The sequence below is a fragment of the Balaenoptera musculus genome, chromosome 10, assembly GCF_009873245.2.
Source record: "Balaenoptera musculus isolate JJ_BM4_2016_0621 chromosome 10, mBalMus1.pri.v3, whole genome shotgun sequence".
Taxonomy (NCBI): domain Eukaryota; kingdom Metazoa; phylum Chordata; class Mammalia; order Artiodactyla; family Balaenopteridae; genus Balaenoptera; species Balaenoptera musculus.
This window is the reverse complement of record NC_045794.1, coordinates 3,861,358-3,882,183: the sequence shown is the minus strand read 5'-3', so window position 1 is coordinate 3,882,183 and position 20,826 is coordinate 3,861,358. Positions and strand designations below refer to the sequence as shown.

The window sequence follows — 20,826 nt, the reverse complement described above, 5'->3', positions numbered from 1 at the left end:
AAAATCCCGAACATAATCACAAAGCATCCCTTGGAGAGAGTTTCCAAACGTGAATGAGAAAATAACAAGCCCCATTCCCTGAGCTCAGGTGCTGTGCCTGGTACTTTGCTGCAGTACCAAGCATCACCTCTCCCAGCAGCCCCGGGAGGAAGGAGCCTTTCATCCAGGCTCTGTGAGGAGGAAGCTGTGGCCTTAACAAGGCCATGGAAGCTTATCCCAGGTTACACCACCTCTGTACACTTTAAACAATGAAATTTAAAACAAATATTTTCCAAATTACCCAAGTATAGTACATATTCTTTGTTAAAGAAAAAAAGATATAGGAAATCAAATTTTTAACAAATCAGCAGAAACCATATAAGTTTATATGTGTGTATATGATGAAACACACACACACACACACACACACACACACACACACACACACCCACCCCCACACAGAGCAAAGCGTGAAAGTTGCACAGTAAGCAAACAGTATTGATTAACCCTGGCGAAGGAAGGTGAGAGGTACCAGGAATGGAAGTTATAGTCAAAAAGAGTGTTTAGCTTTATCTTGAATGTTCTGGTTTTTTGCAAGGAGAGATTTTCATGTGTTAGCTGTGCAAATTTAAATTAATAATTTAAAAACCCTTAAAGAATGAGAACAGAAAGCCACATTCCAGATAAAGTTGAATCTTCTTTGACTAACTTCTTCGCCCCTTTTCTGATGACCTCCTCTTCATCACAGTCTCCACCCAAAAATGTTTAAAACTTTTCAAAATTAATGTGTATATAATATAGGCAAGATTATAAAGTCATTGATAAGGAAGTATAAGGTAGTATCCTATGGTGCTTACATGGACAGACCTTGGATCCAGACTGCCTGGGTTTGAATCCTGGCATCCCCGTTGTGTGACCTCCTCATTTACAAATTTGAGGTATTAATAGTACATATCTTAAAGGGTTGTTGTGAGGCCCAAGTGACTTATTATTTGTGCAGTACTGAGGACAGCACCTGGCACATAGTAAGAGCCCTATAAGGATTACTATTATTATTATCCTAATATTCAGGAAAAACTATGATAAATGTTTATGTATCCATCCAGACGTTTTCTGTGTGTATGTACATATGCGTATACCCACACATACATATACAGACACGTACACAAACATTCATGTGGGTAAATATAGATGTATTTTTTATTAAAATCGGATCATACTATTTCTATTTATCGTAACTTTCTTTGTACTCAACACTATATGCTATAAACATCTTTCTGTGCCACTAAATGAAATATGAATACTTTATTTATTTGGCCGTGCCGAACGGCTTGCAGGATCTTAGTTCCCCAACGAGGGATTGAACCCAGGCCCCGGCAGTGAAAGCGCCTAGTCCTAACCCCTGGGCCGCCAGGGAATTCCCGGAATATGAATATTTAAAACAAAAATCAGTTGTATTTGGTCTTAACTAGTTGTGATAGTGGATCCTTTTGACCAAATACGTGAACATTTGATAAGACAGAAATTTCTTGGCATTAAACTGAGAATCTGGAGTGCTTATAGGTGCTGATACAGCTTACTTAAGTGGTTGCGTGGACATTGATATATCCACCTAAGTGTCTGATTGTTTGTCTTATTTGTTAAGTGTGAGGATAGTGAACATTTTTTAAAATAAAGACCAGATTTTTTAATCAGATCGTGGACAGTTTAAACAAAAAATTAAATTTGTGGTTTATTTCATAATCCCAAACTGAATCTTTCCTTTTTCTTTCTAAACAGTCCACTATGGAATTTTTCTTATAAGCAATTAACCCAAAACACCCAAATTGTTTCTGTAGCAGTTGCTGCTAAAAAACTGGAATGTTATGGCCCATGTCCAAGAAAGATGTGCAGATGTGATAATTTAACATTTTAATATGTTTATCTTCAGAGCCAGTATGCGAGATAGAATGCTATTTGTCAACATCACTGTTGGAATACAGCTCTTTGTGAGAAGAAAAATGATATGTGAAAAGCACACTGGTTATTAAGAAAACGATTTCTTCCTCTCCCTCTTCCCGGCATTTCAGGAGATGTTTCACAGAGCAGAAGAATTCTTATCCAAGACTACAAACAGCGAGATGGATGAGATGGACACGTCAGACACGCAGTGGGGCTGGTTTTACCTGGCGGAGTGCGGGAAGTGGCACATGTTTCAGGTAGCGCCCCTCCGGCGGAGCAGGCGGGGTTTAGACTCACGGAGCACCATTGTGCCGGTGTGAAAAAGGAGTACGGGCAGCACCCGAAAGAAATCAAACCTCAGGGAAGTCAGAGGGCGGAACGAAAAGAAAAATCAGAAATTCTTCTGGTCCTTTTCCTTTCCCCAGGTTTTCATAGTGTTTACTTAGAAGAAATGGTGTGTGTTTTCTGTGTGTCCAGAGTGCAAGTGTGACTGAGGGGTACATGGTCTCGGCACATGTGAGCAAGGCCAGGCCTGGTTTGGTGGACAAAGGGAAGGGGAAGCAACCAAGCCGGTCTTAAACGCCTCTGTGCTCCTGGTATTAGGTTAGGGGGTGTAGAGATGTCTTCTCCTCCAGCCTCACAGCAGCCTGAAAGCATATTCTAGCACTCTGTCTTACAGCCAAAGACAGTGCAACTCAGAAAAGTTACTGTAATTGGTCTTGAGTCACACAGCTCGTTAACGGTTAAGCTGAGACTTGAACCCATACTCAAGAGCTTGTGGACTTTTTTTTTTTTTTTTTGCTTACAAGGCTACTTAAAGAAGATTTGACTTGAGCCACTTAAGATGTGTAATTTTGGCAATAATTTGGAAACACTGTAATACTTTGGAAAAAGTCCTTATAACCAGTTGTTGAAGTTTCTTTGCTGGAAATCCTTAAGCTATTTTCCATATGCTGTCTTAGCTGTGATTCTCCCCGTGTGTTGGGAACTAGAACAGGTGATTAGTAAGTTTCCTCTGTCCCTCCAATCTCGGTCTCCGTCCCCCATTACTGCCTTTGTGGCCAAGCCATTCCTGTGAACAGCTGGTAAATGAACTTTCTGGTTTGTCTTAAAGCCGGATACCAACATTCAGTGTTCAGTTAGCAGTGAAGATATCGAAAAAAGCTTCAAAACAAACCCTTGTGGCTCCATTTCTTTTACTACTTCCAAATTCAGCTACAAGATAGACTTTGCAGGTATGTTTTTTTCCCTAATAGTTGTGTGTTCTTAGTATGTTGATATGGTGAAATCTGCAGTTCTGAAAATCAGGATTAGTTGACATACTTGCAAACAGCAGAGTAAATCCTTTTTGTAACACATAAAAATACCTGTACAAAAATTCAAGATTTAAAATCTTTTAGAGCAACATTGCCTTTTATAAAGGTTATTTATATGCTTATAGATACTAACATATATGGAGATTGTCCTGTATTTTCCTGTAATGCTTCTCTTCTAAGGAACACAAAACACCTCTAAGCCATTGTTTTATTCATCATCCTCTCAGCCTTTTGAAATAGGTAGGATCAGTCAGATATTTTAAGGATCAATCAGAGAGGTTACACGACAGAGTCATAGGTAGCTGGATTGAGTTTTAAGACCAAAGTTCAGCTGAATGACCCATCTCTTGGTGTCTTTCCTAGAAAACTACTCTTCAACGGACATTGCCGCCTGCCACTTTCTGATTTTTGTTGGCTCTTTCACAGATTAACCAGCTAATCCGGAAATCAGCCCCGCTTTGTATTTCATCCATGATACATGGGCATGTTTTTAGGGACCCCATGAGAAACCTGTTGGACTCACCCTGCAGTTTCAAGCTGCCAGCCTCAGCTGTTTACCGCTTAGAGGCAAACAAAACCTGGAGGGGGAGGCTTTCTTAACAACAGCGCCTTTGGGCTGCCACACAGCTCAGTCCTGTAGATGTTCTTTCCTATTTTCTGTGAGTAGAGTCCTTATGACAGAGTCAGTGCTGTACTGTGGTGAGGGAGGGTGTTGAAACCCTAGGAGATTCCCTTGGAGGAGCCAAGGCCCAGACATGCTGCAGGAGATTTGTCCACTAAGACACTGATGCAATCAGATCTCTAATGACTGTTGTGCCCCCAGAGTTAGTATTTTTTTTAAATCAAGAGTTAAAGCCATTAGATTCTTACTCCTGACTAAGCATATTTTACGACATTAGGCAAATAGGCTGCCTTTAAGGGGGCCTGACATTTGTCTTAGACGGAAGGTGTCGGCAGACACTTCAGTCTCGTGTACACCTGTCAGTTTTGAAGCCATACTGAGACATCACAATGTGCAGACATCAAGCTTCATGTAGAGGACGGAGTTTGTCAGAGCTTTTGGTAGTAGCCCAGCAAGCCGCATTTTCTGAAAGAATATTTTCTCGTTAGCTGTATTTTTTGGAAGATTTCTCTCAGACGGTGCAGTTTATTTAAGTCTTCATCAAAGAATAGGGGTCACATATAATAGCACCAGCTCCCGCTCCTCTGTGTGATGACACTGCTTCAGAGGTACAGGTATTAGCATTTCCCATGTACCACTTGTAAAGTTAGCCCCCATGGTTCTGCCCCAAGCCAGCTCGGCTTCTCTATAAAAATGGTGAAAAGCAAACTCAAAACGAGGTAGTATAAGAAGAACGCAGCACAGGCTTCACTGCATGTGCTGGGATGACCTTTCTTTTTTCCTGCACGGTGGTCACGCCAGTGTGTGCAGAGCCTAGGAGAATACGGAAAGGGCAAACACACTTCACACAGCATTGGCCTGGATGGGTGAACCCCTTTACCTTGGCGTGGAATGATGCCAGTTAGGCAAGGTAAACTGACGAGAATCTCACATTAAGACTTAGCACCTAACTTTGTGGGAATGAAGAGGGGGACCTAGTAAATATTGCCACAGCTGAGGAACAGAGGAAAGAAGAAAATGATACTTCAGTTAGTTCATTAGTTTTTCATCACTAGAATCTTCCATATAAGTCTGTGTTGAGTCTAGCTAGGTTTTCTATTTTTTTGGTTTAGGTGTACAATTTAAAGAGAAGGCAAGAAATGTACAAATTTTTGAAACTCTGTGAATTGTACACGTTTTATCATGGTAATGTATCTTTTTTATCATTTCCAAAATTTTTGGAGAAATCAAAGTAACATTTTTCACTTAAGAAGCCAACCAGAAGATTCAGTACTGTAATTTCTTTCTCTTTCTAGTACTCTTAATTTTCCTAAGTTGAGAACTCTCCTATTTTCAGGTCAGTTTAACCCAAGTATGGTACAGAAGGGGATAGACCTTACCTACTGAGCCGTGTATGAGGTTAGCTTCCTCCTGTGTGAGCTTAGATCAAGCGATGAAGCTTATTTTTATGCCATGATAAACAGATGTTGGTCAAGTATCCCTAATATACTGTGCTTAGTAGCTACTCCCAAAGCTCCATGATTCCCTGACCATCATGTAGTGTGGCTAGAAATTTTCATGACAATTTACAGCACAGTGTGTTTCTGTGGACTTATCTAACATCTTTGTCTTTTTGCACAGAAATGAAGCAGATGAATCTCACCACTGGAAAACAGCGCTTAATAAAAAGAGCCCCTTTTTCTATCAGTGCTTTCAGGTATTGTGGAGAGAATGGGGTGGAAAGCAAGAGTGGGCTTTTTCTCTCTCTTTTCTTCCTTAATATTTAACAGAGGAACAAATAAACTGAAAATGTTTCAGTAGGTTATTTAATAATCTTAATATTGATCTTTTCTGTACTGAATTTCACATTCATTGATGCAAGAGCAGTATTGTTATTTTCTGCTGGCATTTCCTTTCCTGTTGTCCTTTTCATTTCCCCTTATATATTTGTATTTTTCAATTCTTTAGAGCACTTTGCATGGTAGTTACAAAATGCTTTATGCTCTCTGCTATAAATCCTTAACATAACCTACTGAGGTAAGTTTTAATTAGCTTGGAAAGACTCTCACAGGACCATCCAGTTATTTGGGCCATAAATCCTAGGTAATTACCCACTTTGTCTTCACCTCCACTGAACCCCATTGGGCAACTCCTAGAAGTAATTTCAAATCTGTAGTGACTAAAGGGGACCTGGGAAGATGGGGATGCTTGGGACAAGGGCACAGCCTCCTGCTTCCTGGATCTGGGTGGCAAGTTTTCCTTTTTCTGTCTCCTGCTGTCTATAGCCTGAAAAGAGAGGTATAAATGCCACAAGAGAATAAATATTTGTTATTCATATGAATGGAGTTGAAGGGCATGTCTCCTGTTTTCTGGAACAATTCCTCAATCAAGTATTGAAATTCCTGTTGTTCAAAGAATTTAATATGAAACAGAAACAATGCTAGCATGCGAATTGTAGGAGATGCCCATTTGTTCCTTTCAAGGAGATATTTTGAAAGGATTAAAGACAGAAATTTTTAAAGTTTCTGTCAGTTAGCTTCTTGAGACTTTTGGCTTACATTTTAGGGTCATGATTTAAAAGTTACTCAAGTACTTATATAATGAATGCTCCAGTACTTCTGTGGAAGGGAGAGAATCTTACTTCCTTACCAGCTACATCACATCCTCATTCTTAAGTGTAAGGGTTTTAATAAAAGAATTACTTATCTTCAAAGGGTATGGAATCTGGGAGAAAAATGAGACATAATAATGGAAAATTGTTATTGTAACTGTGTGTTATTATATCTGGTACCCTTTGGTGGGGAGAAGCACGTAATGGGGTCAAGCACTTTGTTCTCTCACAGACTATACAAGCCATAGAACAAAGATAGGACAGGGAGGGAATTAACCACAACAGAGGACAAAAAGCAAGATAATAAAAGAGGAAGAACAGTTAGGTAGGATACGGAAGAGTGATGAAGATGACAAGGTATTGATATACAAATGTTTATTTATTACAGGAATACACTGAGCATTTTTTGACATGCAAAGTGAATAGTACATTTCCTATCGGCAAGGAATTTACAATTAACTAAGGCTACAAACATTAAACAAACAAACAAAAATCTTTTCCATAGCTAAAAGATACATCAGGCAAAGTAAAAAACCAAAAAAAACAAAGAAAACCTGGGAAAGGTATTGTTACTCGGTATCACAGTCAAAGGGTTCATCTGTATAGTATTTGAAGTACTTTTCGGAATCTCTAAATAGAAGACCAGCAACCCCTTAGAAGGATGAGAACAGAAGAATTCTTAGAAGAATTTGAACAGTTCATGCAACCTCACTCGTAATAAGAGAAATACAAATTATACCAGATTATTTCTTACCATCAGATTGACAAAAATTCTCAAGTTTGACAACACACTCCTTTGGAGAGGTTGTTGGCAAATAGGCAAATAGGCATTCTCTACATTTCTGGGGGAAATGTCAATGAGTATAGCCTTCGAGGAGGGCACTTTGGCAGTTTCTGTCAAAATCAGGAATAAATATATTCTTTGACTCAGAAATGCCATTTCAAAGATGTTATCCTAAAAATTGGCACGTGGCCACGTACAATGACAAAGGGACAGACTTGTTCTTTGCAGCATCCTTAACAGTAGCAAAGAGTTGAAAAAGGCTAAATGTCATCAGTAGGGGGCTTGTCATCAGTAGGGGTGTGTCCATGCAGCAGTGTCTGCCCTGTGCCAGGCTCTGTGCTAGGATGCTCTCTTACCTACTGATATAGAAGGATCTCTAAGAACATAGTCAGTGAAAAAAAAGAGCAGCTGCAAAAGACACATGATTATGCTACCATTCATGTGTGCAAAAAAAAAAAAAAAAAAAAAAGGCTTGTGTTAACCTCGAGAAGTTCTGGAAGAATACCCAAGAGACTAAAAACAGTGATTACTTGGAATGGAGGCAAGAGGTGAGAACTAGACCAAGGACTGGAGTGGGAGGGAAACCGTCCACCGTTCACTTTTTTATACTTATTCATCTTTAAATCATATGATTGTGTGATCTTCCCAAAGTTGAAATGAGTTAAAAAGTACGCTAAAGATAGACTTGAAATTTATGAATTTCTTCCATAACCTCCAGTCACCAGAAAGGATTCATATCAATATTATCAGTTACAGCCTTTTGCCATCAAGCTCCCCAAGATCCTTGTCTTTTTCTGTGTTCACATCCAGTGGCTTAAACATGGTGGATAACTTTACTGGCTTCTCCGCTGAGTGAGTTCATGCGGACCGTGCAGGGGGATAGTGGACAATAAGGAGAGAAGGGTTTAGGTTTGAATTAGATCTTGAAGGATGTCGAACGTGCAGCCGAGGGTTTTGGATGGTATTTAATAGTCAGTATACATCTGTTAAAGAGGTTTGTTGTTTTAATCAAGAAGTTTTGATTTTCGTCTTGGAAATTCCTTTTCTTCACCTAAAATCTTCCTACATTTAAAAGAAATTCTGAAAAAATAAGAAAAACAAGACTGAATTAAACGACTGTTTTTGAAATCTTAATGTTATGTAGGATTAGACGTTTCCCATCAGATTTCTCAATTCAGCCCCTAAAAAGCTGCACACAAGCCGATATTCAATAAATATTTTAAAATAAAGAAACCAAGGACTACACTTAATTGCGTTTGTCACAATACCTCAGCATGAAAATTCAGCTTGGGAGAAAACGTCTAAGTCATTGACAGTGATTCTAATCAGCTTCTAATATTTTGTTTTGTCTTTTCTATTTAAAGTTATATCTGTGAAAATGAGGCCATCCCCATGCCACTCCACTGGGAGAATGTGAATACCGACCTGCCCTATCAGGTGAGAGCCGCACTGACCAACTGCAGGTGGGAGAGATTGGAAAGGACCCCAGTAAAACTGTGCAAACTTCTCTTTCCAGCTCATTCCTTTGCACAATCAAACACACGAATACAATGGAGTTGCTAGTCTCTTTGGGAAAACAGTGGATCGCAACAGAATTAAAAGAATTCAGAGAATTCAAAACCTAGACTTGTGGGAGTTCTTTTGCAGGTGAGACAGTTTCTACTCTGAACCCCCTCCTTGGCCTCTGAGACTTTTACAGTCTCAGAGACAGTGAAGCACAAATGTTTAATCGTATTCATTGTCAGTGGCACCACCACGTGAGCTGTGTAGACGCACTGTGCGTGTTTTGACCTGGTTTTTCAGCTCTCTTCCTCATCCTCAGGGAGAGCTGCTCCGTAAGCCAGCACCAGCATCCCGTACAACACTGTCTGACAGCCTCTTCTGCACTGCTTTCAGAGTTTCGAGCTGGGCGTCGTGGCTGAATCAGCATTACCAGGGGTTCTGGGGAGCTGTTTAGTTCTGTTACTATGACTTTGTTGGCTCAGACTTCCTAGCCTGTGAGTCATTTGCTTGTTTTTAGTTTTGAAGGACATTGTAAAACGTACCTTCAAATTCCCTGCTTAGCCCAGAGTTTATGTTCTACATTTAAAATCTCCATTCATTACTCAATTTAGGTTGGAAATGACCCATTGGATTGCTTGGTGTGCACTTAACCTAAAAATAAAGCCCATTACAAGAAACTTACAGGTATTGTCCACACGAACACATTGTGCTGTATTTTTCTGAATAACAAGCATTACTTAAAATAAGTGATTTTCTGAAATACTTTTATTAAATCTGTGTTCAAGGTTTGATTTCTAATATTTTTTAATACAAGCATTTAACATTTAGTCAGGAAAATTTCAAATAATAGAGTCTAATGTCATGAACCCTGTGTATCCATCATCCTGATTTAACATTTATCTAGATTTACCATCATAATCTATCTCCTCTTTTGCTATGTTATTGTTGTTGCTGAAGTATTTTAAAGCAAATCCCAGGCCTTAACTCATTTCATTCTCATATACTTGAAAATCAGGCTGACTTTTGTTTGGTGATAATATGCGGAATTCTTTCATGCTTCTGGTAGGTCAGTTCCTACAGCCTGAGTAAACTCCAGGTTTTATTCTCATAATAGTTTATATCATAAAATAAGGGTTTTCAGCTTGTATTCTTTGTAATTTTGAGTCTTTGGGCCCAGCCCACTTTTATTTCTGACAATACTGAGTTTAACTGAGTTTAGGTTTTATTCAGGTCTTGTTTAGGTGATTCTTTTGTAGAGGAGGATGGAAGCCTCCGTCTTCTTTGATCTTATTCTCTCAGTGAATAAAGTAAGTTTTCCTAAAATGTTCTGATGAAGACTTAATTCCTTCTTCTTAATCGGGCCTCTGAGGTGGAATTCCTATCAGTCTTCCTCGTAATTTGAGACCTCAATTAATTCCTAGTGGTAGAAATGTTCCAGTGAATCCCCAACACATCATATACTAAGAATCTCACTGGAGATGTTTTTACTCTGTAGATGCCATTCATGATGTTATGTGAGGTCGGCCTATAGAAATCTGTGATGGGAAATGAACCTGCCACCTGCCGTGACAGCAGAAAATACTGAGTCGCATTTTAAAGACAGCCTGTCATTCTGATCTCTGCCTGAAGGATGAAAATAAAGTCGTCCACCCCATTGTCACGTAACCTGTGACTCACTATACAGGCGGGAAGCCCACATGAGTCCAGCAGATGTCAGTTTGCGTGTTGTCCAGGCCTTCCTTCCTTCCTCCCTTCTTCCAGCAATATGTTCCAGAACCAGCTTTGTGCCAGGCACTGTTCTAGGCGCTCGGGATGTAAGAGTGCACAGGACCAGAGCTTGGACAGAAGTAGGGTGTGTGTGGGGTGTCACGGAGCACTTCCTAAGCCGGTGTCGTCTGGGCTGGATGCGGGAGGAGAGGGGAGGGCACCCCAGGCATCGGGAGCAGCATGGGCCAGAGATCGATGACAAGAGGGAATGCAGAACATTGAGAGGGTTTCAAATAGGACAGAAGATAGGATGATGGTGAGAGAAGGTGCTAGAAAAGTACTCAGGAGGTAGAGCATGCAGGGGTTTGTGGGAGACCCACTGGGTGGTCGTGTGATTTTCTCCATCAGCCTTATGAGTTGGACTGACCTGGCGTCTGGGTCAGAGAGTTGGCACAGGCCAGGCCACGCGGGGCCTTGTAAACAAACTAAGGGGTTTGGGTTTTTTCCCTGGGACAGTGGAAAGCCATTGCAGGACTTTAGGCAAGAGAGTGATGGAGCTGATTTGCATTTTAGAAAAATAATTTATCAGGCTGCACTGTGGAGAAGGAGTTTAAAGCAGCGGTTCTCAGTTAGGGGTGATTTTGCCCACTAGGGGATGTTAGGCAATGACTGGAGCTGTTTTTGGTCGTCACGGTGTAGGCTGGGGGGTACCACTGCGTCTGCGGGGCGGAGGGCAGGTATGCTAAACATCCTGCGGTGCACAGGACGGGCCCCACAACAAAGCGCCCCCCAGCCCAAAGCGTCAGCAGTGCTGAGGCTGAGAAACGGGCTTAAAGGGATCACAGAAGGGTGACCGACTTAGGAAATTGCTTCAGTCTTTACAAATGTGACACACGGGATGGCCTGAACCAAGGTGCTATCTGTACCACTGCAGTGAAGAGGACTGTTTTGAGATATTAGAGATATAGAATGATATTGCCTGGTACTTGATTTAATGTGCATGATGGGGTGGGTAAGGGAGATGGGAAAGATAACTCCAAGGATTCAGACTTATTTGTTCTAATTGACTGAGGGAAATGGGTAGGAACAGGTTTTGGTCTGGGGAGGACGGGGAGGGGTTAGCAGTTGATACATGGGTTGGGAGCTCAAGAGAGCAGTGTAGACAGAGATAAAGGTTTTGGAGTTACTGGGAAGTGTGAGGTCATAGAAGCCAAAGGAATTGATAAGATGACCAAGTATTTTATGTCAATTAGGAAAAGAAGGGGGTAAGGACCAAACTCTGGAAGGGATGAACAGAGGAAGAGGAAGCCCAGGGAGGAAACTGAGAAGTAACCACATAAGGTGGAAGAAAACCCATAGAATGTGGAATCACAGGAGCCAAAGGAAGAACGTGGTTGACACGAGTATGTGTCGTCCTCAGGGTCACATACGGCAGAGATGCCAAGAAAGATGAATGTTGAAAACGTCCTTTGGATTTTGCAATAAAATGTCCTTGGTACCCTAGGCAAGAGCAACGTTGGTAGATGCTATACTGTGTGTACAGCAAACGCTGACAACTCTTTCAAGGTGCTCGGCAGTGAAGAGAGTGAGAGATGTGAGAAGATGGTGATGTGGGCGTGGGAAGGGTGCTTGGTTTTGTTTTTCAAATTTAAAGATGGGAGAGACCTGAGGATATTTACATTATTATAGGAAAGAACCTACGCAGAGGGAGAGTTTAAAAGACAGCAGAGAGAGGGAGGGGTAATGGGGTGGGACTCAGAGAAGGTGGGTCAGAAGGAGAGAGACAGGGTGGTCCAGTTAGATTTACAGATGAGGAGGGGGAGGGGATCGGAGATGAGGTAGGTCAGGGAGTTCCTTCCTGATACTTTGTTTCCTTGGGGAAGGAAGAAGTGAGGTTGCCTGCAGAGAATGAGGTGCTAGGGGGGGCATGTGAGGGAGAGAGAGGAAAAGGGGAGACAGGAAACAGCCGCTGTGGAACATGGCGGGGAGAAAGAGCTAACCTGGGAACCATGGGGTCTCCATCAGTGTCGAGTGAGGGCTTAGCTGACGTGGGAACGTGCGGATTTGGGGTGGGAGCCATGGCGATGTTTGATTGATTCCAGCACTCCCAATTCTAGAGCAGTGAGGGGAGACGGTTGGACTGGTCCAGGGAGGGGAAGGATAAGGCAGCAGGAAATAAGAGCAGGGAAGGCTGCTGCTTTGTTAAGAATGCTGATTTAGGTGCGAGGTTCTCCATCCTGGCTGCCTGTCAAAATCACCTGGGGAAGCTCTTTAACCTGGGCATCTGTCACCCATCCCAGAGCCACTGAATCAGAGCCTCTGCGTTCTGACAGTTTTATCTTTAAAAAGGTCTACAAGTGATTCCGGTGTTCAGCCAGGAGGGAGAACCGCTGGTCTAAACTGGACGAACCTATTCCAGTCCAGAGCGCGAAGCTCTTCCTGCTGCATTTGGAATGTGGGGCACACCCAGCCTGGCCCGGTTGGCACCCTAGTCCCTGGGGGGGAGGGTACTTTTAAGACATCTTTGAGAAGTGGGTGCAACAGCATTTTCAGTAAGTTCAGAGATGAACGTGGGGTTGGGCAAAGGTGGGCAGGGTGGTGGAGAACCTAGTTTGGTTTCAATCCTGTGACTTTCCCTGAAGGTTTAACTGGAGCCCAAGAGGCCCTGGAACCCAATGTTAGCCTTTCTAGAGCAAGGTCACAGTGTGAGTCTCCGCGTGTCCTGGGTGCCTTGGCGATGGGCACTAAAGTAAACCGTGCACACCATGGGGGGTGCAGAGCTGTGACCACCCCATCCCATAGACGCTGTACCTATCCGGTGACTGAGCAGAATTTCGGTGCCCACACTTCCGGCTCTTTCACTAACCACCACTTCATTTATCTTATCTAAGAGAGACTCGAGTGAATTTTGAAACCAAAGTTCATTCTAATCTGTGCCTGCAAAGTAGTGATGAGTGAATATCTTGATTATAGCGTGGATTCTAGTCATTATAGACCGTGAAGCTTAATATTTGAAGGACGTATGTTAAAGAAATGTTTACTTAGAAAAAACCAGAATGAATTCACTGATGCTCCGCTAACTAAGAGGACTGCCGTAGTGGTAGGTGGATAAGCCCCTTAGACAGTGTAACTTGACTTCTACGAGTGGTTGAGAAAGGCCCTTACGATGGAGGCGAGATGGAGAGATGGGTGCCGGGTGACCATACAAAGGGGAAAAGTAATACCTGGTTAAAAGTCTTATCAAAGAGTAACTTGAATGGCATGCATGCTTTCTTCTTGAGCCCTTCCACATCTCTGTCAGGAATTTGGATGAAAATGTAGGAGGCTTGCTTATCACACTTGTGGAAGATTCAAAACTAGAAGGGGAAGCTTACTTGTAGGGTGAATTAATCAGGAGTCAGAAAGACCTTGGAAGATTGAAACAGTGAGTCTAAACAAATATGATTATCTTCTCTTAAAAAGATTTCTTTCTTAGTTAGAAAAGCAACAAATGTGCATTGTAAAAAAAACAAGGCAGACAGTACCTAAAGGTCCAGAAAGAAAGTTGGCGTAATTTGTTCTTTGTGAAAACACGCTGGCTTTTTCTGAAATAAATGTTTGTTTAATGCACATCTTCCTAATGTCATGCTTAATGGTCTGAAAAGACTGTCTCCAGTAGATGAAAGCATATGCATTTGAATTTTGATACATGCTGCCAGAGGGCTCTGAGAACGACCATATACATTTCCATTCTCTTGGCATTTAAGGGCAAGTGTCCTTCCCCCCAGCCCCGAACAGTCCCTAAGCTGCCTGCTCTTTATAAATTCTGTACTTTTAAAATTACTATATCAAGATAAAGCTTAATTGAAATAAACCTATTGCATGAGATTTAGACCTCAGTTGCACAAATCTAGGGAGCCGAGAGAAGCCTGCTTTGAGAAAGCCCCGGCAGCTTTAACTGACGACAAGCTTCCGTCAGTAGCGTGACGCCTGGTGCAGAGCGAGCTCAGCTGGGCGCCGTCCCACGACATCTGGGCTCTGTTTCTCTTTCTTCCCAGCATTTTCGGAATAGAAGGTGTCCAGCAGATTCCTGCCCACTAAAGGCTGTCCAGGGTGGAGAAAGGCCTAGAAGCTGTGCCCTGGGAGGAGTAGTTGAGACAGTGGTGTCTGTTCACCTGGGGAAAAAAGCCTATCGGTGTTCACAGTTATTCCTGGATATTTGGAGTTGTTTTGTGTTAAGCGTTTGGTTGTTCTATGTTCAGAAGGGAATAACTAAGACCGAGAGTAGAAGTACCAGGGAGGCAGATTCTGGTTCACCGTCGGGGGGTGACTTTCTCACAATTACAGCTGATGGCCAATAGATCGGCTGCCGTGCGGAGCGGGGAGCGCCGGACACGGGGTGAGCTGAGCAGGCACGGGGCAGCTCTCATTACGGAGTTAACAGGGGAGGGTTCTTTTTAATCTTTAAGACATCTTTTGAATGAAATATATTTAAATGAAAATGCAGCCAGTAGTTTACAGACACCCATGTACCTACCAATCAGATTTAACATTTTAATATTTGTGACATTTTCTTCATCTTTGTGTCTGGGTTTTTTTGTTTGGTTTTTTTTTTTTTAAGATACACAGCATTAGAGATCAAGGTGGAATGTTTCCCCCATCCCCATCCTCTCCTCCTTCTTTCCCCCTCAAGTTGCTGTGATACCTTCTTATCCGTGTTTTTATATTTTTTACTACCTATGTTTGTATACCTCTACAATACACATTATTATTTTGAGATATAGGTTTCTTTTTGCATCATTCTTTTTACATTAAACATTATTTTTCAAGAGGTATCTATGTTAATACATACAGATCTAGTTCATTATTTTAACTTTCATGTATAAATATATAATTATTCCTTTTGCTGTGAAAGAATTTTAGGCTGTTTTCGGTTTGTTTGTTTTTTTACTATTACAATAAGTCCTACATTGAATATCATTTTATGTGTTGGAAGAGGATTGTCCATTGGCAAGAGGTTTGAACTGGATGGCTTCATGTCCCTTCCAGCCCTAAGATGCAAAGTTCAGTTCAGTTTAACCAACATGTCCTAGTCCGGGGATAAAAAGATTAAGGCATGGTCCGTGCTCGAGGAATTCACTGTTTAAAGACTCTGTGAACTATGTATTATTTACTGTTTGTAGTGTCATTTTTAAGCATCTGTAAAGCTTGGTTGGTTTAGGCGATCAGTCACTTTACTATGATGGGGCATTGTCTGGGATACCTATAGTTTTTGGTATAATTTTCAACATTCAGTGTCAATATTAACTAATAATTTTTGATGAGATGATTTATGTGTGCAAGATCATTTGAGATTATTTTTTTCCAGAGCTATTTGTCCACTTATGATGTATGTTAAAGAACTGTGTTCTGTTTTACCCTTTCTATTGAGGTTTGCTCCTTGAAAAATTTATAACGCCACTTATGGTAGATATCTGTGTGTTTTGTGTTTGTGTATTGTGTTTTTAGGAAAAAGGTTCAGCTCAAGAAAAAAAGAGGCGTGCCTCAGATTAATGAACAGATGCTATTTCATGGCACCAGCAGTGAATTTGTGGAAGCAATTTGCATTCATAACTTTGATTGGAGAATCAACGGTATACACGGTGCTCTCTTTGGAAAAGGTAACTATCAGGATCCAGTTGGAGCGCTAGAAGAGACTCTCCTCTCCTGAGAGAGGAGTGACTGTTTGTAGCTCAGGGGCTTGAGAATCACTAAGTTAAAAGTTACTGTACTGGGTTCCTGGCACACCCTCAGAGTTTCTGAGACACCGAAAAGCCACTTCCTGGGTGTGCAAGATGGAAGGAAAGCTTTTTACACCTCTACCAGATTAGATAACCCCCCAAGTCCCAGTCACTCAGATGGGGCATCGTGTCCAGATTAGCTGATTTTTGCATTATGACGTTTACTTTCCATGCATAAGTCCTTTGCATGGATAAACCCATACACTGAACTGTTTTATGTCAAGTACATAGAGCACTATAAAATAAATCAACTAATGTGTACATTGTACATAGGTCTATTTTTTGTTTTGTTTTGTTTTTTAGAAAATGATAGGTAGGAATATTAATGAGCATCAAGGAATAATGGGGGAAATCCTCACCTTTTTTCTAATGTTGTGAAAGTCTAAGTTGTCCAGTTTGTGCTCACTACTCAAGCAAATTAAGGAGAGAGGGGAGGGGAAAAGGTAAGGGGTGGACATTTCTTTGCTTGGTCCTTATTTTGTACCTTACCTCCAGCAAGAGAACTGGCTACCACTCAGGATCAGGAGGTGCTACATTTTTAAGAGTAAATTAATTTTAAAAATAACGACTTTAAAGGCCATCCCATTTATTCAACTGTAAGAGGATCAGAAAGGTGTTACATTAAGTCCCGTCGGATTTGGGTAATAGACTTTGCAGTTCATTTCCGAAATGTTTTAGGTTAAGTATTCCCTTAATGATGTCAGCCTCCTAGGCCTACCATTTTGGAAGAGTCGGATTCTTCACGGAGGTTTCCTCTTTAGGCAGCGGACAAGTGAGCTTGTCCTTTTGGAACGTTCAGGTGTGAATAACATCACACTCTCCAGAAATCTTTTCCTGGATATGGGGTTCTCTCATCTCCAGAAATATTATTGAACAGTTACCCTGTAGCACAGAAATGTGGTTTCTTGGGGTTTGAAATCATCTCTGCAGACCCATGGTTTCACTGTGCTCTCCAGTGGATGCTTAGATGGGTGGGTGGTGGATGGGGAAAGGGTGGAAGGAAACAGAAGTGGGAGGGAGGTCCGAGCAGTGACAAGGCAGGTCCTGTCACTTGTAATCACAGAAACCATTTGTATCCATCTTACGTATTGGATTTCTTTATAAGACTCTTTTTGAAAACACAAGTCTGGTTGCTACGTTTTGGTGGGGACGGGGATGGTGTTGGTGGTGGGGACTCTGGTCTGTACTAACAGATCCATCCATCCCAGTGGCAGCCTGCATCACAGCTGTCCATAACAGACGGATTTCTGTTCTTTTCTTTAAAACCTACTGGCGAGGAAATTCCATGTCTATTCCTGTTACACAATTCCGTGTGTCTCTCCCCCTAACAATCACAGTGTTTTTTTTGCTTGTGTTTCATACACTCCTTGGAGTAATCTTGGCTCTTCGGGCTCCTTTTTGTTTAAGGAACCTATTTTGCTCGAGATGCTGCTTATGCCAGCCGCTTCTGCAAAGACGACGTAAAGCACGGAAACACATTCCAGGTTCACGGCGTAAACCTGCAACAGCAGCATCTGTTTAGAACGTACAAATCTATGTTTCTTGCCCGAGTGCTGATTGGAGATTACATAAACGGAGACTCCAAATTCGTGCGCCCTCCTTCCAAAGACGGGAGCTACGTGAATTTGTATGACAGCTGTGTGGATGACACCTGGAATCCCAGGGTCTTCGTGGTGTTCGATGCCAACCAGATCTACCCCGAGTACTTGATAGACTTTCACTGATTTCATTTCCAAGCTTCCATGGTCGGAGAAGTTTTATTCTTTTTCGCAGGGAGATCTGCTTGCCGGTCACCTAGCTGCTCAATGTTAATTATCTGATCCTTTTGAAGCAGATGTGAAAGAAAGGGGCCTCCCTATAAAAAGACATACTGACTTTAGGGTTGGTTTGTTGTTGTTTTGTTTTTGTCCATTACTCATGTTTGTTACTCATGTTTGTTACAGATCGATACCATTGCTGTTTTAACACCTGGGGTGAAAGACAGCGCTCAAAACGCAATCAGCTGAGTCCCTCCATCTTTAAAGTTTACATCCGTGTCTTCAGGGTAAATGTTTTCAGCTCAAATAGACTTATTCATATGTATGTTCAAAAAATAAAAACATAGACATAAAGGTGTCCCTTCAGAGGAATTGAGCCTTTGTAAACGAGTTCTGAAATGATTGTCCACCGATCTATGTGTTGCTTTGTTAGTCTTCCGAAGCGGGGGTGGAATTTAAAACCTTGAAGCAGCCTGAGTACCTTGAGAGAAATAGAAACAAGAGAATCGTTGGCAGTGCTGCCAAACAAGCCAGAAGGAGAGGATCAAGACAGGGTGCCCTGCTCCCGATGCCTTCGGGCGGCAGGCCGCACACTTGGCCTTGCCCTTCTCCTTCTCTTCTGCTGAACTGACCGTAATCAGCCCGCGCGTCATCCCCCTGCGCTCCTGAATTCTCGTACCAAGACTTACTGCACAAGGTTTTTATTGCATCTTCAGAATGAAACTTTTATTTATTATTTTAAACACATACTTTCCCTTTGTTTTGGGGTCACTACAATGATTACTTCTAAGAGATTTTTTTATCTGCCCCCCACAAACACACAGCTATTCAGCAATGATTTATAAAATTCATACTTCTAAATTGTATCTCCCCATTTTGAATCATTTGCAGAAGGCCTGGGATGCTTGGAACAAATCTGGTTTATTCTTCTGAGTAGCAATTGACAATCTGCTAACTCTCTTGAAAAGTTCGGTATAATGCATAATCATGCCCAGTGGAAGTTTGTTTCCCTGCTGCACCTGTTTGGCTATTCTGTTTTAAGGAGGGCTAAGTGATGTTGGAACAGCTTCCTGCCCCTCAAACTATTCTAGCAGAGGCTGGGCGACAACGAGGCAGAGATGTTATACAGGAGTTTGGGTGTCAGGTGGGGGAATTGGCCATATGACTGTTAAGTGTTTTTCCAACCTTGATTTTCTATGATTCTACCTGAAAAAAAAGAACACTGGTATCTTTTCTGGGAAACCTTTTTCTAACTCAGTTTAATACTAAATTCCCTCTCCATTATCTTCAGTCAGTTTGGGCTGAAAGGTAGTGAACGTAATTTAACTTCTCAAGAAAAATCCAGTAAACGTCTATGCCTGGGACGCTTGTTCCATCACTTGAACTGGGAAGGCATCTAGAAATAATACAAATCAGGCGTAGGGAGCATGATTAGGTGTGTAATTCTTCAGCTGCCACATACCCCCAGATCCTCATCGTAGCCCAGAATACACGTGATTGTGCAGCCGAAAGTAAGTCGTGCACAGGGAGTACCTAGTACTCAGGAAATTGCACGTCCAATACTTTGCAGTCAAGTGACAAAAAAGATTTCCCAGTTCTGATGTGCAGACTAACAGCCGGTTTCGATCAAGTGCTGTTAGTGTTTAGAAAGGACACATCTTAGAAGCATGCTGAGGTCATCAGGGAAATACAGGCGGGAAAGTCACCAGGCTGCCTTGTGGGAGGTGGCACACTGCTGCTCCGGACTCGCTCCCAAAAGAGGACCGTAGAGACATCAGGGAGTCAGATTCTGAAACGCTCGCTCTTCTGCTTACTTGTTATTTGCATACAAAATGATGTTAAAATGGTCCGCACTTCAACACGGCTATCTTTTTTTTTTTTTTTTTTCCCAATTTAACATGATTGCCTCTTGCATCACTTGAATGGGATAACTGTTGTAGCTTTGGGGGTTGTTACTCTTTTGGACACGTGCCGATCTGATCTACAGGAGACTAAGAGCCCAAGGTTGAAACTTGCAAGGCAACGGGTGTGAACTCTGCACGTGGCTACCTGGCTCATCTCTAGTAGGCAGAGTGCCCCGCCATAGACACTGTAAGTAACAACTGTGCTGTTATTCATGTCTGAGACCGACACCAGCTCCCCTTTTATAAGAAAGAGCTGATTGTGATGCCCTTTTTAAACGTGATAGTGTTGAGTTCATCGATGTTAGTGTCTTTGTTTTCATCAGTAGATCGAGTTGAGAATCGTGTCATCAGTGTAATCAGACCAGACACCGCCGTTTGCCATCTTGTCTCTTGTCATCACATAGTGTTGGGGGTGGGAGTGGGGAGAGAAACATTCCAGAGTCATGAATAAATGATTTTTTAAATTCTGCATTAAATACACTCCAGCTGATAGTAATTCTTCTTTTCCACTTTGGTAATATCAGCCTCAGGGTAAAAAAAAAAACTGTGTTTATAAGTAACAGTCTCCTAAATCTTGGCGGTAATGAACAGGAAGGTTTTGTATTAATGCCAAATACAAAATACAATAGACTGTTCCAGTGAGGCTGGTCAAGACTTGGGAGTTATTTGGATGTATGAATGTATTGTTTCTACATGGAGTGATTAAAGCTTTCCGGAGCAGGTCCTGGAGGTCTGTGTGTGCCATGTATTTGTTTCTGTGATTTCTGTGTCTCATCTCCACCTGGCATTATTTAAACCTAAGTTTTCAGCTCAAACTTAATGGACTCCGGAGGTGTTTGTTTCCTGTAACTCTTATGTAACTGACTTGCAGGTGGGGGAAGACCCTTGCTCTCAGTTTGAATCATCAGGAGCACTAGCTAAGCATATAACCCGTGGGGAACAGCATTTACTCCGTGCAACTGAA

The 20,826-nt window shown here is 41.9% G+C and overlaps 1 protein-coding gene across 5 annotated transcripts in view; it reads left to right on the top strand.

Annotated features, from left to right (window-relative positions):
* PARP11 (poly(ADP-ribose) polymerase family member 11) overlaps nt 1-20,450 on the top strand; it is a 35,615-nt gene extending 15,165 nt beyond the window's left edge. Inside the window, exons 2-9 of one of the 5 annotated variants that reach the window (XM_036866889.1) lie at nt 2,049-2,177; nt 3,035-3,155; nt 5,479-5,554; nt 8,597-8,669; nt 8,749-8,879; nt 15,930-16,081; nt 18,145-18,245; nt 19,946-20,450. In XM_036866889.1, the coding sequence (XP_036722784.1) occupies nt 2,049-2,177; nt 3,035-3,155; nt 5,479-5,554; nt 8,597-8,669; nt 8,749-8,879; nt 15,930-16,081; nt 18,145-18,245; nt 19,946-19,990 (828 nt within the window). In that variant the 3' untranslated portion in view covers nt 19,991-20,450. Of the gene's footprint in view, nt 1-2,048; nt 2,178-3,034; nt 3,156-5,478; nt 5,555-8,596; nt 8,670-8,748; nt 8,880-15,929; nt 16,082-17,608; nt 18,317-19,945 lie in introns of those variants that run through there. The other 4 variants (XM_036866888.1, XM_036866886.1, XM_036866887.1 and 1 more) reach the window with 4 other exon arrangements.
* Nucleotides 20,451-20,826: the final 376 nt, after the last annotated feature.